Raw genomic sequence first — 19,564 nt, 5'->3', positions numbered from 1 at the left:
ACCCCAGCGCGGGGCACCCCGTTCCGGCTCCCGCCCCGGCCCGGGCCCCAGATAGCTCAACGGCGTCTCCCTCCGCATATCGGCGGATGCCTACGTGCTGTCTTTGTACGTCGCCCGTGCGTACGCGACTCTCGTTTAGAGTCCAAGGAGAAGAAAAGACGTCCATCTGCCGCGGCCGCTTCAGCACAAGTACAACAAGTAATACGTTCGCTGCACCCCTTTTCCATTCAGAGCGTCATGACCCTCCCCTCGCGCCCAGAATTACATGCTGCTGCACAACGCGTCCCTGGTATCGTTTATCTGGCCACCCTCATCACGTTTTCTTGATTCAGATCGCACCACCCACCACCAGTCTTTTACATCCGTCTCTTCCTCTCTGTTTCCTCTCCCCCAGGACAGGCAACTCCCCAACTCCAAGCTCGAACAAGCACGCACCTGGACCCATTAAACCCTTTACCACTCGTTAAGATCATCCGACGAAAGCCAGTGAGGTGTTGGAAAAGGGGGCCAAAGTGGCACAGCCGCAAAGTGCCCCGTTGGCTGGCCCTGCAAGATACAACACACTCGCCGGCCTAGTAGAATCCGTCGGGTCCCACGCTGCTGCCCCGGCCGCTCGAGCCCGTCAGCATAGGCGTCGACTGAATCGACCCGCTGGCGTCGCTCGGCGTCAGCGGGTCCACCACTTGATTCCGTATCGCCATGATCCACTCGTGCTGCAGCAGCTCGACGGCAGACGGCCTCTCCTTGGGGTCCCGAAAGAAGCACTTCTTCAAGAAGTCGATGCCGTCGGCGCTGAGCTGGTCCGACGTCGGCAGCTGAGGCGGGTTGCCCTGCGCAATGTTGTACATGATGGCCCACTCGTTGTCCAGGTTGGCCCACGGTCTCCTCCCCGTCGACATCTCCAAGATGACGCACCCGAGCGACCAAATGTCGACGGACCCCGCCCTTCCCGGGTTCTCCCCCTTGATCACCTCGGGAGACATGTACATGGGCGTCCCCGTCATCGACTTGTTCGGCTTCGTCGCGTGCAGGTCCGCCGCCAGCGTCCGGCCTTGACGGGCGATGACTTTGGCGGCCCCGAAGTCGACGTATTTGATGATGCCGTTGTGGTTGAGGAGAATGTCTGTCTTCAGCATCAGCCTTTCGGTCCTCAACACGCGCGAAGCCCCGCCATGCTCGCAAGACACACAAGTGAACAGGGGGGAGGGGACGAAGAGCTGCCAGAGGAAGAACAGCAGGAACGTGCGAACAGGGAAAAGCGCCGTCAATACCAAGGGGCAAACGCATCCGGGCAACTCACTCTCTGGCTTGATGTCGCGATGGGCGATCCCCCTCTCGTGCAAGTAAACGAGTCCCTCGAGTAGCTGCAGGGCGTAAAAGATGATGACCTGCTCGTCCTCGATCCTGCCGTGCTCGAGCAAGCTTGCCAGCGACCCGCCCGAGCAAAACTCCATGAATATGTAGACCCGGTCGCGGTGCACTTCGATGCCGTGGTACGACACAATGTTGGGATGGTCCAGCACCTCCAAGACACCCATTTCCTCCCGGATCTTCTCCGCTATCTGCGGAATCAGCTTCGGGTCCTGAAGTCGGATCTCCTTGACTGCCATCAGATGCCCGGAGTCGAGATTCATGGCCGCGTAGACGTTTCCAAAGGTGCCGCCGCCGACAAAGTGGCCCTGCTGCCAGCGCATCGTCACATTGGTCGCCGAAGACGAGAGGTATGCCAGGGACCGGTCGGCCTCGTTGTTGGTCTCGAGCACCCGGCCCAGTGCGCGCCGCTCCGCCTCCTTCTCCTGCCGGTACTCGTCGACCTTGTCGAGCTGGCCCACGCGCTGCTCCGTAATGCACCGCGACGCCTCCTCGTCGTCCAGCATCCTGTTCTTGTCGAGCTTCCTAAACTGCCCTACCAATTGCTCAATCTTCTCCTTCTCCGCCTGGGCGGCCAGGTTCGACCTCGCCCCCATAATATCAAAGTGGGAGATGAGCAGAGACATGCACCCGCCCACCTTTGTCCGCAGCTTTGCGTACTCGTCCTCGCCCAGGGCGAGTATGTGTCGGCCCCGCGTCATGCCCATGGCGAATTCGAGGGCGAGCACAGCCCAGCGGAAGGTTTTGCGGTCCGAGGCGATGCAGTCGTCGCAGATGAAGCTTACCCAGTCGAGCGCGAGCTTGGTCAGCTTAAGGTTGTTCATCTGGCGCCGGTTGCTGTCCATGTACAGGAGGGATCGCTGGCCGAACTCGGTGGCAAAGACGAAGCACGTCTGGATGAGCTCCTGGCAATCCTTGCCCTCGGTCTGCTTCCTGATGATTTCGACGCTGTCCATGAATGTATTGGACAGCTTGTAAGCCACTCTGCGGATTTCCAACAGCCTCGTGTTGACTTTGTGAATGTTGGACCTGGACTCCTGCAAGAGGTCGACGTGCATGTCGACGGCGTCGAGAAAGGCTCTCCTCGCTTCCGGCAGAGTCTGCGATCCTATGGCGCAGAGCCGGACCTGTCCGCGCTTCAAGTCGATGTTTTGCTCCCGCAGCGTAACAGGAATCACTTCGCCAAACCAATTGAAGCTGTCCTCGGGGCGCAGAATCAAGAGATACTGCTCCCCGTCGTCTTCGCAGAACCGCTCCTGGGACGTAATGGCCATCATGGCCTGTATGTCCTCGAGCCGCCTGTGAAGCTGAGACGATGCAATGACGTACGTGCCTTGCTTCTCCAAGGGGCCCGTATCCACGCGGAAATGGCCAGAGGCGACCAACTGGTCGTAAAACTTTTGCATCACCTCGGGAGAGAATGAGATGCTAAAGTCCGAGACGTGCTCGTAGTTGTCGCTGAGCATCCTCGAGAACCGCTGGAGCATCCGCTGGCGAACGCGGACTGAGTCGAGGCAGGCCTTGTATCTCTTGCTCATCTCGGCCGCGCTCTCCTTGGGCTTCACCTGCAACTCTTTTTCAAACGTCTGGCTCAGCCGATTCAGAGCCTTAAAGGTGAGCGAGCTGAACTGTTCAGCAACCTCGATGTGGCCTCCCTGGAGGTGTCTGCCAATGTAGTTGGCAAAGTCCCATTCCTGGAACAGCAGCTCGGCCTCCTTGAATGTGTTTTTGTTGCCGCTGAGCTTCCAGTTGAGCATCTTGAAGTAGTACTTGAGCGCTTCCAGGACAACCTGGTCAAAGGACTCGTCGATGCAAGGGGGTAGGTCCCATCCGGGCTCTGGGCTCTCGATGGAGAGATACTCGAGCTTGATCCTGATGGCGAATTTCAGGAGCAGCTGGAATTGGGAGATCATCTGATCCAGCATCAGAGGGTTCTGCTGGGCCGTTTCCTTGACCCTCCTGGCGTACGCAAGACGCGTCTTGGTGATTTCCTCGATGAGACGGGAAGGGAAACTGATGAGAGTCAAGAGCTCCTCGAGATAGGGCGGGAGATGACGCTTCTGGAAGGGGGCAGAGTTCCGGATCAGCGTCTCCTTAATCTTGCTAATGATGGAGGATATGGGCCGCAGCATGCCCTTTTGCGTCGACCGCTCGTCGTCGTTGTAGAGGGACTGCAGGCCGTCCTCCTTCATTAGCCGGTCGAGGAAGGACGTCTCATCGGTGGTGATGCCGTTGACGGCCGGCGACCTCTGCTTGGTGCGGGAAAAGTCCAGCTCTTCATTGCCGACCCACTTCTTGAGAATGGACAGCTCCGTGCTGATCAGCTCGTTTGTGTTGTACCACGAGAAGATGGCGTCGTATGCTTCGTGAAACGAGGGCGAGCCGGCAGCTTTGTGCTCGGCTGCAAGCGATGACCAGGACGGGTATAGGCTTTCGCACTTTTCAATCTTTCTCACCACGTCCTTGACCTGCTCGTACGGCGGTTTTCCCACCTCGCTCTCTCCCTTGACCTCGAAATTGATGATCTCGTCCAGGAGTCGATCAAGCGTGGCGCGCGACTCCTCCACCATCCGTCGCTGCACGGGAAGACGCCTGCCGCATGACTCGGCGCGGACACCCAGCCAGAGCTCAGACTTATGGGCCATCTTGCTGGCTTGCTGGTCCGCGGAGCCGATCAAGCGCTTCTTCTCCTGGCGCACCACGTCGCCAGTCAGAACGGCCGCGAGCATGCCGTGCCACTCGAGGCGTTCGCGGTTCTCCGGGTCCTTGACGTCTTCCTCGGTGGGCTGGAGTTCGTCATTTCCGTAGAACATGATGGTCTCTTGGTCGAGGCGCTCCTCGTAGGGGCCTTCCGAGGACGGCGTCTCGCCTTCCGAGTCGGAGTCGTTGCCGTTGGCGGCCTGGTAAGAGGTGAAGTATTCGCCCGAATAGTCTTGGCGCAGTTTCTGCACGTAGGCCCGCTCCTGCGCGCGGAACCTGCTTTCGCTCTGCCTCGGCCGAGTCTTGGACGACGATCGGATCGACTCGACAAAGGAGGGCGCGGGCTGCTGGAGTGCGGGCTTTCTCGAAGTCGCCGGGTTGTAGGTGCTCGAGGGCGTCCTGGCGGGGCCGAGGGGCCGCTGGGGCCGGCTGCCATTGGCAAAGGATGCCGTCTCGTCGCCGGGGCTGCTCCACTGACCTTTGGGCGGAGCGCCGTTGCTGACGGTGCCCGGGGGCAGCTGCGTCATCGATGTGGCGTGGTGAGTCGGTGTGTCGGCGTACATGCTGAGCTCGCCGAGGTCGTCATGGTCCTCGATGGCGTGAAGGTCGGTCTCGGAGCCGGGGGACGAGTCTTCGTCGGCCTCCAAGTCGACGACACTCTCAAGCCTCTCGGGCTGCTCGTCTTCCTCCCCGTCCGAGAAGCGCACGGCACGGGGCGGCGTCGTGTCCGCCATGGCGGCGTTCTGGAGCCGCTTTGCGGGAGCTGGTGGGCGGGATCTCGGGGGGCCTCGTCGGCGTCACCCAAAGCCACTCCCCCCCCACCACCTCGATATGCGGGGGCGCGGTTCAAGGCTCAGATGGACCGCACGTCGGGCGGCGGCGGGCTCGGGTTTAGCATGTGGTGAGCGAGTCGCTGCGGAAGCGCCCATGCGGTTCGGGCGCCGTGTGCGAGCGCTGGGCGGTTTGTGACGGGACGGCCGCTGGCTGTGTATCGATAAAGGGGACGAGAGCAGACGGCGGAGCTGGCAGAGCTGTGTCTGTTGTCAGAGCAGCTGGCGAATCGTGATGGCTCGCAACAGAGCGTGATGCTAGCTTCTGGTGCAAGGTTGAACCGGAGAGGAGTTGAGCCACAGAGTGGCTGAGAGTCTTGGGTCCGAAAGGGGCAGTGGCGCCGCGACTTGCTGAAGCAAGTTTTCTTTGGCTTACGTTAGTCGTGCTCCCTCTGATCTCGATTCCGTACCGAGTACCAAGTATTTCGTACTCGCACTGTCTGCACAAACTTCAAGCAAGAAACGTGAAGGGCCAGCAGCCATATGGCCAGATGCTTTCTCCCTCTCCCGCACAATCCGAATCTTGAAGTTGCTTGAAGCATCTTTATCCGTCCAAGAGCTAGAAATGCATGCTCTGGCAACAGATTAGCTCGTCAAGAACCATTGTCGCGTCTGTCTTACGCGTGTCTTTTGAGCTCTTACACGCACGTGGTGATATATCATGTCTTGAGAGCTCCCTTACCAAACGAAAGACTGATCATGTTTGCGTGCAAAGGGAGCATCTCATCGAGACCCCACTGTATAGACTAAAGGGCTTCCTTTAATTTAGGGACCGAGGCAGCTGAAGAGCTTAAGGCGACTTCCAACATCGCTCCAGGGCATCAACAAGAAAGGCAGTTGCAGTAATGTTTATCTCGAAAGAGTCATTGTCACTCACAGCCCACAAGATCCAAGGTCAACATGAGAGGTTCGTGGGATATATTTCGGCTCCTGAAGCGCCACGCTGCACTTTGTGAAGTCATCGATTGCGCGGATCCCTTGACGGCGATGGAGAAGCAAATGAATGAGTGTGTAGCCGGTCAGCACGGAGGAGTCATCCTTGAGCTTCCGACTCCAACTTAATGTACGTCGCAGCAAGGGTGAGTCGCCATGTCTGTTACAGGATTTCGCATATTCACTATTAAGGGAAGCCTTTCAAATAGTAGTAAAATCGATATGGTTGTCTCAGAGTCTGCTCTTTATTAGTTTCTCATGCCAGGGAGAGTTCTGGCAGCGGCCCCAGGTTTTGCAGGCACCAACTGGATGAACAGGGTAGTGGTTCGTCAGACAATGACAGGGCATACTGTACTTGTATTTGACGGTATATGGATCTTTTCGCTCACAACGTGGCGGTAGATGTCGTCCTATCATTGCCAGATGATGTCCGCCATCATGGTTCAAGATGCACTGGGATATAACCAGCAATGCGATACTTAAAGAGGGCATACACGGTGTAAGGGTCTTGGCCCCAGAAGTGCGAGAGCAGTGGTCGCGCTACTACCGGTAACGAAATTGACTAAGCGACAGCTTCTTCAATTCACCAAGAGCGTTTGGTCTGCAACCAAACAGCCAACCAAGGGCTCGCCCCGTGACACACGGCAGCCAATGAGCTCCTAGTAAGCGACAAGACTACAAGTGATCCGTTCCGGCTTGGTCCAGAGGCCGCCAGCGCATGCAGGCCGACCTCGGGCAGGGAATCACCAGTAGCTAGACTTCGACGGCGACTATTTTAGACACGTCTGCTACGTCTCTAGGGTTGTGAATGCGAGAAGCTAGGGTGGGTAGGGGGCATGATCGATGAGATTCGGCGACTAAAAGGCCGGGAGCGGCATTTTGGCTTTTCACTCAGCAGCACACCGGTTCCCGATCCCGACCATACCGCAAGCATGACGGGGCGGACTACTGAACGGCGAGATCCATAATGTGACGGCCGGGAAGATGCAGGGCCGCTCGAATATTCGTTGGAGAGCTGTCCCGCCGGCAGGTGAGGAGAGACGGCGTGGGGGGACGGGCCAAGGCTGCTTTAACCCGCATCTGGCTCCCAGTCTTGCTCGAGGAATCCAAGAAAGATGCCTAGGTTGGCCGTCGACGGTACCTACCTGTAGCCAGACACGCTCGGCAGCAAGGGAAGTGTAGGCAATATCAAGGACTCTGCTGAAGCGTAGTCGGAACAAGCAACAAGTTCATAGTTTTTCTTTTTCCACGCCATGACGGCTGTGCTCGGGCCCGTGCAGCGAACTCCTGCAGGGTCTGGTCCAGTGGCGAGGGCGAGAAACGAGCCTGCCTCAATATTGGAGGGGGCTAGATATGCAGGCATGTGCTCAGGCGCAGGGCACCGGTCCCTTGTCTTCGCCGTTTTACCTGGCGTCGCTGTCACACGCACTGCACGGGCAGATGGATACCTTGGCAAGAGATGGCGATGGACCCAAAAGACCACGCTCGAGGCCCGGAACTGCGCGCAGGGCCTTGGGAGCGTCTCTGATAACTCAGGACACGACGCTGTTGCGGGAGGGGAGCGGACTGTGCTCGACATGGGCGTGAGCAGGTCTGTAGTCCCTTGCAGCAGGGCGAGTTGGGGAAACGGATACGCAGAGTCGAGGCTCGAATGTCAACAAGGCTGCGCATCGATACTTTTTGGGTTGGCAAACTTCTCGTTCGGACATATGGTGGTGTCTTCTGAGGCGTCTCTGAGCTTTTCGGAGCAGACCCATTCCGCAGTCCCCCGTGTGCGCGCGGCTACATCCCAAAGATGCCTGGGGAGGGAGGTTTGATCAAACAACGGTTAGCGAGCTCATCTTGCCAACAAGGCGGAGGCAGAAGGAGAGAGCTCGGCACCTGACTAACCTAGAACCAGCCGCTAGGGCCAGACACCGGGGGTGACGTGAAGGTTGCGCGCGAATACCTACCTTGGGGAAATAAGACGTACGAGTCTGTGCTGCACACCAGATAGCATGTCTCTGATTTGAGGCTGTTTTCCCTCGGAACCAAAAGGGGGCCAAAAAGCGTTGCGAGATGCCCCATCTACAGGCCGTTTGTACAGTGGGGGCTGGCCAGGGACGTGCGCTTGGTGTCTAACGGGAAGCCATCGGTTACCTGGCGGCCACCTGGTATCGGCTTTGGGGGCAGCTGGTGCGAGAGCTACTTGCCAGGGACTTGTCAGTTATTAGCACTAGTTAGCCGAAGGATAGGTACCTACATTGGTAGGCACCTAAGTACCTTGGTAGGTAGGTATCTACCTGGGTACTACCTTAGTAGACACTGTACCTGAGAACCCCACGAAAACATTGATCGGGTAACAACAAGTGGCATTCGATCTCGACTCGTCAAGGCCCTCGTCAAGGCCCTCGTCATTCCAATTCCCCGTCCAGCTCACGCTCGACAGTGGCCCGATCCGCCGTCTGCTGTCCGTCGAACATTGATTGCCACGGCATCGACCGGTTGCGATTGCGCGGTATTTCCTCCGTCATCAAGACGAGTGGAACGCGGGGGAGACAGGCTCCTGAGACGGCACTTGGCTTGTCTCGACTTGCCATTGCTTGCCGACGCTTGATAACAGTCGTCCCTTTTTACGCTCGATGTCGTGGAGACCTAGTTGGCACGCGCATACGTCGGCAATGCAAGCACTTTGTCACACACGATGGCTTTCATTACCTGCTGTCGCGAGCTTTGACCTCGGCGAGAGACGCTCATCCAACATGGACGGTACGGTATTACGGCTGATGCGAGAACAGACTTTCCGCCGCAATTGCCGTCATGGCTTTTGGCACTCCGACCGACTGCCGTTCCGCAACGGGGTCGGTGCGTCGTTGGTCCAGCAGGGTTGCCAGCAGGGTTGCCAGCAGGGTTGCCAGCAGGGTTGCCAGCAGGGTTACCTACACCCTCGATGCATTCTCAAGTCGGTACCTACAGTTATTACTTGTGCGATCTGGAACGGAACAAGGCTCCAGTTGCGAGGACCCTTGGGAATGGCGATTGCGGGCGGCGTGCTCGCGGCCCAGACATGGTACCTGGCATGTACCCGTACAGCGCAGCGAGAGCTACCTACCTAGGTACTGCAGGCTCCCCTGGCGTCGCAGAGCACGACCCCTCCTCGGCGCCATCTGACATTGCCTTCCACTAACTGGCTAGGTACAGATACTCCGTAGCCCTCCGAGCATCTCGCGTCGTCGCCTTTCTTTTGCGGCTCTTGAGCCTCGTCTCGCGACCCGTCACACTCGACCACAGCTCAAATGCCGCGCTAGCACGTCGCCGCACGGATTCCCTCTCGGCGACCAATATAACTCGCGCTCGCACCAGCTCTGGCATTCTCCGTCACGTCCCTCTGACGCGCCCGCGGCCCCAGGGGTAGCTTGCCCGTCGTCGAGGGCGAGCCCGAATCCCTTCGGTTGCTGCCGCGCCTTCAGACCTTGTCCCGTGGTTCGAGCTCTTTCTCCCTGGACTAGGAGGCCTGTTCGTCCGTCCCCGGGAGAAACAAGCAAGCATGCTGCATTTCGTGCTAGGTAGAGAGAGGGTCCTGAACATGAGATGCCCTACGAGGCGAAAATGAGTTGTTTTAGAAATGCCAAACAAATCTGGCTCGTCATGGAACTTGGACCCAGTGGCGGCGGGTCGTCTTTCTTTGGCCCTTTTGCCCATGACAGTATTTTACTCCGCACGTACATGCATACATTCATGCACATGGTTTTTTTCCTTTGCCTCGACACGACTGTGGGCTTGAGGCTCGCCCCTTGTTTGACAAGACGCTTCTCAGACATGGCCCCAGAGGGGGCACGGTCTCAGACGGCCGACATGTCAAAGGGCAGTGGCCCATTCCGATCAACCCACACCTCCCGCTGCAAGCTTCCTGTCATGACAGCTTGCCGCGATGGCTCCGGGCTCATGATATAACTACCCGTCCTGCTTCCCGCCAACTCTGTTTCTCGTCCGGTTCCTGACAGCCAGCCAACCCCATATATCGCACGCTATCCACTCCCATACAACAGCCTCTCATATTACAGGGCTCTCTATAATCACGCACCCATTCGTCAATCAAGTCTTGCCTGTTCCCACTGCGGATCCCCAGTCTTTCCGCCCTCGCCCTGCCGCGGACACCGAAGAGCATACTCTCCACCCCAGTTTCTTCGCTTCGCGAGCCATCGCGCACCTTTTGGTTGCTGCCTTTTATCCTTTGACGCGGCAACATTGTGAAGCCCCCAACCAGTCAGTCGCCCTCGCGTCGACGTTGCGCCTGGTGAAGCTCATGCTGACTGAAGCAGATACACAACTGGGTCTTTGCACCCGCCGCCGTCGCCATGTGTGATTTCACCAAGAACTACTACATTTACACGTCTTGCACCGATCCCGGCGCGCACTTCTGCAGCACGTCGACGGACGGGAGCCGCAAGCGATCATGTCCCATGGGGCCTCATGAGCGCTTCATCGTCATCCCCGAAAGCTGCCCGCTCTGCTGGTTTTGACACGAATCGACGAAACGCGCCCTTGTCCACTGGCAAGCTCCCCTCGAGCTTGGCATCCCCTCGCAGCAGCCAGAACGCCTGCGCCAACGCCCTTGACACCATCAGGGACCGGGTCCGATGCTGGATCTACGGGGCCGTTTGCCTATTTATTCGAAAGGCACTTTCGGCTCCCTTGCAGGGCTAGCTCGCAATTATCGCTGCTTACCCGCCTGGGGCAAAGCTACCACTCCAACCACCACGCACGGCACGCCCGAGAGCAGGCCGCTGGCGTGGATTTCACTTCTATGGTGCTTTTGAGCTGATTGGAGCGATGGGCGCAAATCAGCAAGAAGACTTAATTATTGTCTTCTCTAAAAAGGGGGTTTTTATCGATCACGCAGTGCGGTATAATGGCAGTGAAAAAAAAGGGCAACAAAAGGAAAGACAATATTAGCGAACCATTTTGACATATTTCGAGGTTCCAGTCTCATGTGAGACAGTGGGAGGGTCGACCCGGCGTCTTGGAATGGAGTTTGGCTTTCACGGCATAGGCGTCGGGCAGCATATCTTACGAATGGCTCTGCAAGCCTTGGCGTTCGCTGCAAGAATCTCGAGCGTTTACAGTTTCTCATAGCAATCAAACCAGATTCCCTTACTGTGTGCTCCATGACCCTGCGCGTGATCTGGCGAATGCCCCGTGTCTCATGCGCCTTGCCCGATCCACAAGAGAGATGGGCGAGACGCAAGTGGAAAGAAGAATGAGCCCTTGATAAGGCGAGAGATGAGAGGCCGTACGTAGCAAGCAATCAATGGTCAGGGAGTCGGTCGAGGCCCGTCGACGGTCGGTCTTCGGAAGTCGGAACCGGATAGGTAGCAGCTGACTCGCTACGACGTTGTCCCTCAGGGTGCCCACGATGGTGTCGCGGCCCGATTCCACTGCTAGCTTTACTTATTAGAGGATGCGCCGCGTCCCCCGACTGCGGCCGGCGTGCGCAACGTTGTGGATGACGTCGGGACAAGCACAAGCGAGGGGCGCCGGAGATGCACATGTGTGTATGCATGTACATACATACATATGCAGTGCGAGTGATGTAGGTTCGGGTTCAGGCGATGCTTGGCGCGCAAGGTGTCGGGAATGTGACTGCGCGAGAGAGGTCTAAGCTGTTGGGGAGGGGGGGCGCGAGATTGATAATTGCGATGACTTTTAGACATGAGAGACGGAGCTAGAAGGAGATACGGGCAGAAGCTGAGAAGTATTAGATGGTGTTGGATGGTGTTGGGTGGTGCCGGGTGGTGGGCGGACTGTATGCAAGGAAAACAGGCCATCAAGGTGGTCTTTGTGGACTTCCAGATGCAGTGAGCAGTTCTGGTCGCATGTACGGATACTGGGCACGATAGTTCAGCCAGTCTGTCAGTACTTGTGCCGCAAAGATGACAAAGTCTCGACTCGCGTATGCTGTTGCAAAGGTCTCGGTAATGGGGCAATTTTGATGACGTCTCAGCAGCGGATAATTGGTCGATGGGGGAGACGGACGGGAAGGGCAGATGGGGTTGCAAGAGGCGGCAAGACTGCCGAGCACGTCCCGACGCAACTAGACTGGACAGGAAGGCAGCCCCTACTCTAACCGCTGCCAGCGCGGGAAAGGCGACAGAGTTTGATGTTTGGCGTCGCCGGCCGGGAGCGAGGCCGAGGCCGGTCAGCTGGCCCGGGAGACAAGGCAAAACGGGAAAAAAGCAAAGGGCAGCTTGGCAGCAGTCCAAGCGCGCCGGCTCTAGGGAAGGGGGGTTCCGACGAGACGAGCGGGCTAGTGGATGTGACGGATTCGCTTCGACAAAACGAGAGAGAGATCCGAGTCGAGGTGATGTCCGAAGTAGAGAGAGCCTTGTGGAGAAGGGCGGCGGCGACCGTCGGGAGGACGGGAGGCGGATGCCGCAGCTGGGTCAGGGCAGAGGTGCAATGCCGGGACGAGGGCTCATTCATTCTGGAGATTGACGAGCCGAATGGGCGGCGCAGCGTGAGTGGTTCGCGCGAGGGCGTTTCAGAAGAGATCGGTCGATGGCCGGCAGCAAACGATGGGGGAAGAAGCAACGAGGGATGGGTCGAGCGGGAACGGACTAACCCCGCCGTCTAGCAGCCGGGGTTGACGATACACGGAGATGCAGGATTGGCGGGGGCTGGTGGTTTGTACAATCGTCGATGGACAAAAAAGGTTGCTCAGCTCGGAGGCGAGACGTGACGTGACGGAGTGCCGGAAGACGACGAGAAGCCTCGGGGCGCGGATCAACTCGACCGAGCCGGACCCCCTTCGCCCCGTGTGTAGCTTATACGTACCTACTCCGTACAGTACCGAGTAATTACCTTTGGCTTTTACGGAGTCCCGGATTAACGTGGGGCCTCAATGCCGTGCTGGCTGGCTGGCTGGGCCGAGGCTTATTGGCTTCGGCCCAATAAGCCTCGGCCTCCACAGCTTACCAACTGCAGCGGAGCTCATCGTCCTCGGCCGCCAGGTCGTCGGTCCAGCCAGCCATCGTCGGACGAACCACAAGACGGGCAGGAAATCAAGAAGCCGAATCCCGTCCAGGCAATCATCTACATCTCTTCTTATACAACAGGCGGGGCCATCAGCTTACCTTGGACCTTGTCTCGCCCCCCTTCACCACCCACCTGTCGTCTCCTCGTCATCCAAGCCGTCGTCGAGCGCATCCAAGTGGCAAACAAAGGCAAAAGGCGGACCAACGGACATCGCCACCACACACAGCGCGCGTGCGTCCATCCTAGTCCGTCCAACAAGTCGCTCCAATGCCAGTCACGGAGTCCAAATACCTGAGCCCCGTGTGGAGAGATGGCCTATTCAGTTGCGTCGCCTTTCCCTCGCCGTACCGCCGTCCACATCGCTAACCCCCGCCGTGCAGAGGACCGCGTCGTGTTCGTGACGGGCGGCGCCGGCACCATCTGCAGCATGCAGACCCGGGCTCTGGTGCGCCTCGGGGCCAATGCCTGCATCGTCGGCCGGAGCGAGGACAAGACGGTCGAGGCGGCCAAGGACATTGCCACGGCCAGGCCCGGCGCCAGGGTCATTGGAATCGGGGGGTGTGACGTGCGCCAGGTTCGTCGGCCTGTTTTGGACGGCCTTCGCGCAGACTGAGGCCGCCGGCTGACACCAGGCCCTCGCAGATGGAAAGCCTCCAGGCGGCGGCGGACCGCTGTGCGCGCGAGCTGGGAGGCATCGACTTTGTCATGTGAGTGTGCCCGCCGGTCGACAGCATCGGCGCCCTCTGACCCGCCTGGCAGAGCCGGGGCTGCGGGCAACTTTGTCGTGCCCCTCGAAGCCATGAGCTCCAACGCCTTCAAGTCCGTCATGGACATCGACGCGCTTGGCACCTTTCACACGGTCAAGGCCACGTTGCCGCACCTCCTGCTCAGCCCCACACCGCGCATCATCTACATCTCGGCCACCTTCCACTACACGGGCATGCCCATGCAGGCGCACGTGTCGGCGGCCAAGGCGGCCGTCGACTCCATCGCGGCGTCGGTGGCCCTCGAGTACGGGCCCCGCGGCGTGACGAGCAACGTCATTGCCCCCGGCGCTATCGAGGAGACGGAGGGCGCGGCCCGGCTGCTGAGCAGCGAGGTGACCAAGGAATACGCCGCCACCATCCCTTCGGGCCGGCTGGGCACGGTGCGCGACGTGGCCGACGCCACCGTCTTTCTCTTCAGCGAGGCCGGCGCCTACATCAACGGCCAGGTGATTCCCGTCGACGGCGGCGCATGGAGGCGGCAGGCCGGCTCGGCTGTTGGCACGGACCCGTCGATGCAGTACCCCAACTACTTGCTGTCCGGGGAGATTTCCAAGAACATCAAGGATCCGAGGAAGTCGAAGCTGTGAAGAAAGAGCCAGGCATTGGTCGCACCCGGGTAACCAGCAAGGCGTCGCTGGCTGTTTGTCTGTATCGCCGCGGAGGCCAACTGCCCCCCTTGCTCCTGGCGCACCCCCCCGGCCATTGGACTCCGGAATCGGGCAGGTGGTTTTTTCTCCATGGGCCTTGTGAGCGGGGAAACCGGCGTTGAGTGGCCCGGATTGCAACGGCGACGGTGGGGGAGGGGATATAAGCGGGTATTTCCAGCGTGCATTGGATGCACAGTATCGCCGCATCGTATGTACTGACCTCGGCACAACAATGTAGTTTATATCCCGAGTGGACATTGGGATCTGCTGAATTCAAATTGTTCGAAAATCGCCGCAAGGGAAACGAGGCGCTCGTGGCGTTGATGGCTCGGGTCCAGTTGGCAACTCGCTGCTGCTCACGATGTCGAGGCACGATATGAACGGGATGAAGTCAACAAGGTTTGCCGAGGCCAACTTATGCATACACCAGACACACGCACTGTACGATATATATGTAAGTAGGTATGAACAACCACACGGTCGAGGGATTTATCGTCGGCTCGTCACCTCCTGCTGCTGCTGCTGCTGCCGACGACCGGGGTGTTCATCCCAACGTCTTTGCCTTTCCCCTTCCCCTCGTCTCCCTCCCGTCTCGCGCACCCGCCCTTGATCGTGCTAGCTGTGCACGATTGATCCTCGCAGGCTCAAGCGGACAAGTGAAGCCCGAGGTCAGGTACGAGGGAGGTCAGGAAAAGCTTTTCCCACCCTTTTTTCATCACTCTCTTCCCCGCCATGCAGGCCAAGCTGCTCCTCCCCATCCTCCTGGCCGGAGCCATCGCCGGCGCCGACACCGACACCAACAGCAGCAAGGATGAGCGCGTGCTGGGCGTCTACATCTTCCACCGCCACGGCGACCGCACCGCCAAGGCGTGGAAGCCCGTCAACCTGACGGCCCTGGGCGCGGACCAGGCCCACTCGTCGGGCGCCTACTACCGCTCGCGCTACGTGCGGCCGGACCCGGCCCGCGGCCCGGGCCCGGTCGTCGTCGGCGCCCACGCCGGCGCCGCCCGTCCCATCAGCCCGGACACGGCCGTCCCCGCGCAGCTGGCCGTCACCGCGCCCCGTGACCCCGTGCTGTACTCGTCGGCCCTCGCCTTTCTCCAGGGCTTGTACCCGCCCCTCGCCGCCGCCGCCGCCGCCGACGAGAGGCTCGCCAATGGATCCCGCGTCGCCGCGCCCCTCGGCGGCTACCAGTACGTCCCCGTCGACCCCGTCGGCGACGGCGATTCTGCCGACAGGCCCGAGGACAATGCCTGGCTCCAGGGCGGCAGCGGGTGCGTCAATGCCGAGGTCAGCTCCAACGGCTACTTTGCCTCGGCCGAGTACCGCGCCACGTACGACGGCTCCCTCGACTTCTACCGCCGCCTGCTGCCCGTCGTCAACGCCACCTACGACGAGGATGCCGTCAGCTTCAAGAACGCCTACAGCAGTGGGTTGTCCCCGGACCACCTGGGCGCAGCGGCCCGGTTGCTGACCAGGGCCTAGTCTTCGACCTCATCAACGTCGCCACCATCCACAATGCCTCCATCCCTTCCTCCTCCCTGCTAACCCCCGCGGCCCTCGCGCGCCTCTACAGCCTCGCCTCCGCACACGAGTGGAACCTGGCCTACAACGCCAGCGAGCCCGTGCGCGCCATGGCCGGCGCCGTCCTCGCCGGCCAGGTCGTCGACGCCCTGCAGGCCATCGTCGACGCCAAGCCCAAGGCGCCGCGGCTCCACGCCCAGTTCGGCGCCTACGGCACCTTCATGGCCTTCTTCGGCCTCGCCCGGCTGCCGGCCGCCAGCCCCGACTTCTACGGCATCTGCAACTACGCTTCCTCCATGGCCTTTGAGCTCGTCACCGACGCGCCCATCGGTGCCAAGGTCCGCGACGACGACGTTGCCGTGCGCTTCCTCTTTGCCAACGGCACCGCCGCGGAGCACGGCCTCGAGGCCTACCCGCTCTTTGGCCAGGACCGGCTCACGCTCCCGTGGCACGACTTCAAGGCGGCCATGAGCAAGTTTGCCATTGTCGACTCCGAGCACTGGTGCGGCCTCTGCGGCAAGACCGACGGCAAGTGCGCTTCCACGGCCACGGCCGCTCTCGACGGTAATGCGTTCTCCCGGGCCTCGAGCGACAAGGGCGTCTCCAGGCCCGTCGCCGGTGTCATTGGCGCCCTCGTCACCCTCGTCGTCATCCTCGCTGTCCAGGCCGCCGTCATGCTGTTCGGTGGCCTTCGCCTCGTCAAGAAGTCGACGCTTGCCGGGGCCCATCAAAGCGGCGTCGGGGTCGAGGCCGCTGGTGCCAAGTCCGGAGCTGCACTCGCGCGACCTGGATGAGATGGCGTCATGGACGTGCGGCAACTGGAAGTCCGCGTGCGAGAAGAGAAAGCCAGCAAGTCACAGATGCACCAGCTGAGGACTAAATGCCGGCCACACAAGATGTAGCAGGGGCTCTCTGGTAATTAGGTATTATGCGCTCAGATACGACGTAATGACAACGACCTGGTTTGTCTGCCGTGTCAACACGGCTCGTGTCGAAAATTCACGAGCCATAAGACGCGTGACAGTAATATCCCCCTTTCCCGTAAACCAAGACGCCCAACAGCTCCCTTCGCCCGGAACGGAAGGGCATCATTTTTTGATGCCCGCCGTCACAAGCTGCATGATTAGGATCGTGCGCCTCGAACTCGTGACAGCGCACAGCCGAGCGCTCAGACACTTGGCCATCGAGTATCCCTCGGCGCCGTGAAGCGTCACCGCAAGACATGACCAATGCCCTCACCGAAGACCGGTCATGGTCAAGAGGTCGTGACGGTGGAAATAAGCCCTGATGCGCTTTCCCCATATATCTTTTGTCATGTTAGCCATAACTCACATGAGGCGGCAACAGCGCAAGTACTCACACAGTGGGACACTCAGCAAGCAAACGCCCACCTGGACGGACGCGATGATGACGAAGACTACGCGAAAGCCACTCTGGACGAGCCAGTCGTACGCATACCAGGTGAGGATGAAGCTAAAGATGTTCTTAAAGATGATCATCAGGGTGAAGCCCTCGACGGTCAAGCTGCCTACCGAAGCAGAGTCAGTCACGGGGCTAGCGAGGCAAAACTGAGCAGGCATCAGAGCCCAGAACGACTCACGATAAGCATCGACAATGTAGAGAGAGCTGGCAACGGCGCCAATGACCATGCCAGCCACTTCGAAGGCGAAGAAGATCAGAGGGACAATGTACGAATACTTGCCCGAGACGACGTCTTCGGCCGTCAGACCAAAGCCATAGAGCCCAATGCCGCCGGTGATGAGCATGGGGATCACGAGCAAGATGCGAAACTCTGGTTCGTAGATGCCCTTGTTGAGCCTGGTGAGGTACTTGACGCTGCTGTCGGCGAGAAGGCCGGAGATGGCAAAGCCGCCGAGGGCCCCGACAAAGGCGCTCGTGTACGTGTATCCGGCCATGACCTCGCCCCAAAAATAGGGCGGCCCAATGAACATGACGGCGACGAGCACTCCGATGAAGATGGTCCATCCAATTAGGGTCCCCTGGATCAAGCAGCCCCAGATGAAGGCCGGGTTCATGAGCAGAGGAAAGGGACGGAGCAAGAGGACCCAGTAACGCTCGTCCGTTTTTCTGCCATCAAATAGCGAAAGGGACTGGACAAAGGTCTTTTTGGGAGTGCTGGCGTTGCCGATGGACTGCATGGCCGACGAGGTAGGGACCAGGACGAAGCCGGGCGGCCGGGTGGGCGCGCCGTCGACCATGGTAGGGGAACTCGTCGAGGCAGACTTGGAATTCAGGCTAATCTCGTCGACGGTGCTGTCAATGTTGAGTCTGGACTCGCGGCGATAGGCCGTTTCGGGGCAGAAGAGGAAGACGGCTGGCAGGGTGACGGCCATGAAGATGGAGACCAAGTAAAAGGTCCACTCCCAGCCCAGCGATTCGGTGATTTTGCCCACGACAATGGGGGTGAAGAAGGCACCGCCAAAGACGGCGAGGTTGGTACAGGCCATGCGCACGCCTCGCTGGTGGACAAAGTACAGGTCGCCAACGGCCGCGTTCAGCAAGCTCTCAAAGGGCGCCGTCCCCACGCCTTGGATGGCCCTGGCGGCGGCCATGCTGCTGTAGTTTTGACCGACGGCGCCGGCCCAAGCGCTCGAGCCGATGACGATGCAGATGCCGATGAGGAATAGATGGCGCTTCCCCCAGACGCGACCCGAGGGGACGAAGAAGACAGCCGCGGCGCCGGCGCCGAGAAGGAAGTAGCCGGTCAGGACGGCCGTCTTGGAGAGCGAGACCTGGAAATGCTTGTTCATGACGAGGGTGTTTGAGGCGAGGATGGAGCCGAGCGAGGTGGCGAGGATGCCGGCAAAGCAGAGGATGAAGGTGATGAGGTCGCGCTTCCATAGCGGCCAGTTGAGCGGGTCGTTGGGGTCATCCGAGGGCTGGGGAATCTGCGAGCCGGTCAGCCTCTGCCGATGGGAACAGGAGGAGATGGGCGACGGACGAGGATGATGGGGACTTTGCCGCTGTCGTCGCATTTCCACGAGACGTCGTCGCCGGTTGCTTGCAGGGGATGGGCTGCATCGTCGAAGTATCTGGTTGTGCCTGGGAGTCGACGGTCAGCAGTCAGCACGAGGCAGCCGGGCCACACGGTTCAGGGGACTGGAGTGCAATCACACCTGGGACCTTTTCCCCAGACTTGGGCTCGAGGATTCCGAGAGGCATTGCTTGGTGGTCCGACGGGAGGCGGCAGAGCAGGCCTTGGAGTCGGGCGTCAGCGATGGAGGAGGCTGGACATGTCGGTGAGTCGGTGACGGCGCGGGAGGGGGGTTTTGAGGGGCCGAATGGCGCAAGCTGCGGGCGGGTATGGATTGGAGCGGCACAGATTGGAGCGGTATAGATTGTGGCGTCGCAGTCAGAGGGTCGGAGTCGGTGATTGATTGACGGGCGAGGTTGATGAAGCGGCCACGACCTGGAATGACGGACTGTTGCAGCTACCATGTAATTAAGTATAGGTAAGCTGAGCACAGCAAGTTCAGCGACAGTCCGAATACGAACGAGTGACGAGGTGACTACTCTTGAACGAGCGCCCGTCATTCGTGGACAACGTTGCTTTTTCTGCACGGGCGCTCCGTGCTGCTATGCTGTAGATGCTGGACTCTCCCACTCTGGCCCTCTATGCCGCCGCGGTGCTTTTTTCCCCTTTGTTTTGATTTTTCCGCCTCACCTCGAGCGACGCCCTCTTGGCTGGGACACGGGCTCAAACGGCTGACCCTCGTCTTTCGCACAGTCATGCCATGCTGGAAGACGAACAAGTGCC

General features: G+C 59.7%; 4 protein-coding genes across 4 annotated transcripts; 2 read left to right on the top strand and 2 right to left on the bottom strand.

Moving 5' to 3' along the window:
- Positions 1-572: 572 nt before the first annotated feature.
- On the bottom strand, positions 573-4,805 carry HRG_05863 (kinase; the record flags this gene model as incomplete). The annotated part of the gene is made up of 2 exons (XM_044864334.1): positions 573-1,123; positions 1,301-4,805. 2 exons carry the CDS (start codon positions 4,803-4,805, stop codon positions 573-575), a joined length of 4,056 nt encoding a protein of 1,351 aa, XP_044720866.1.
- An 8,310-nt stretch (positions 4,806-13,115) lies between these two features.
- Positions 13,116-14,202, top strand: HRG_05862 (enoyl-(Acyl carrier protein) reductase domain-containing protein; the record flags this gene model as incomplete). Its single annotated transcript, XM_044864333.1, has 4 exons — positions 13,116-13,170; positions 13,229-13,422; positions 13,491-13,555; positions 13,608-14,202. 4 exons carry the CDS (start codon positions 13,116-13,118, stop codon positions 14,200-14,202), a joined length of 909 nt encoding a protein of 302 aa, XP_044720865.1.
- A 792-nt stretch (positions 14,203-14,994) lies between these two features.
- HRG_05861 (Histidine acid phosphatase) lies at positions 14,995-16,580 on the top strand (the record flags this gene model as incomplete). The annotated part of the gene is made up of 2 exons (XM_044864332.1): positions 14,995-15,691; positions 15,748-16,580. The coding sequence occupies 2 exons, from the start codon at positions 14,995-14,997 to the stop codon at positions 16,578-16,580; spliced, it is 1,530 nt and encodes a 509-aa protein (XP_044720864.1).
- A 441-nt stretch (positions 16,581-17,021) lies between these two features.
- Positions 17,022-18,969, bottom strand: HRG_05860 (major facilitator superfamily domain-containing protein; the record flags this gene model as incomplete). Its single annotated transcript, XM_044864331.1, has 5 exons — positions 17,022-17,092; positions 17,147-17,314; positions 17,387-18,695; positions 18,749-18,849; positions 18,924-18,969. 5 exons carry the CDS (start codon positions 18,967-18,969, stop codon positions 17,022-17,024), a joined length of 1,695 nt encoding a protein of 564 aa, XP_044720863.1.
- Between the last annotated feature and the right edge of the window lie 595 nt (positions 18,970-19,564).

Source organism: Hirsutella rhossiliensis (genome assembly GCF_020360975.1).
Source record: "Hirsutella rhossiliensis strain HR02 chromosome Unknown scaffold00005, whole genome shotgun sequence".
NCBI lineage: Eukaryota > Fungi > Ascomycota > Sordariomycetes > Hypocreales > Ophiocordycipitaceae > Hirsutella > Hirsutella rhossiliensis.
This window is presented reverse-complemented; position numbering and strand designations above follow the sequence as displayed.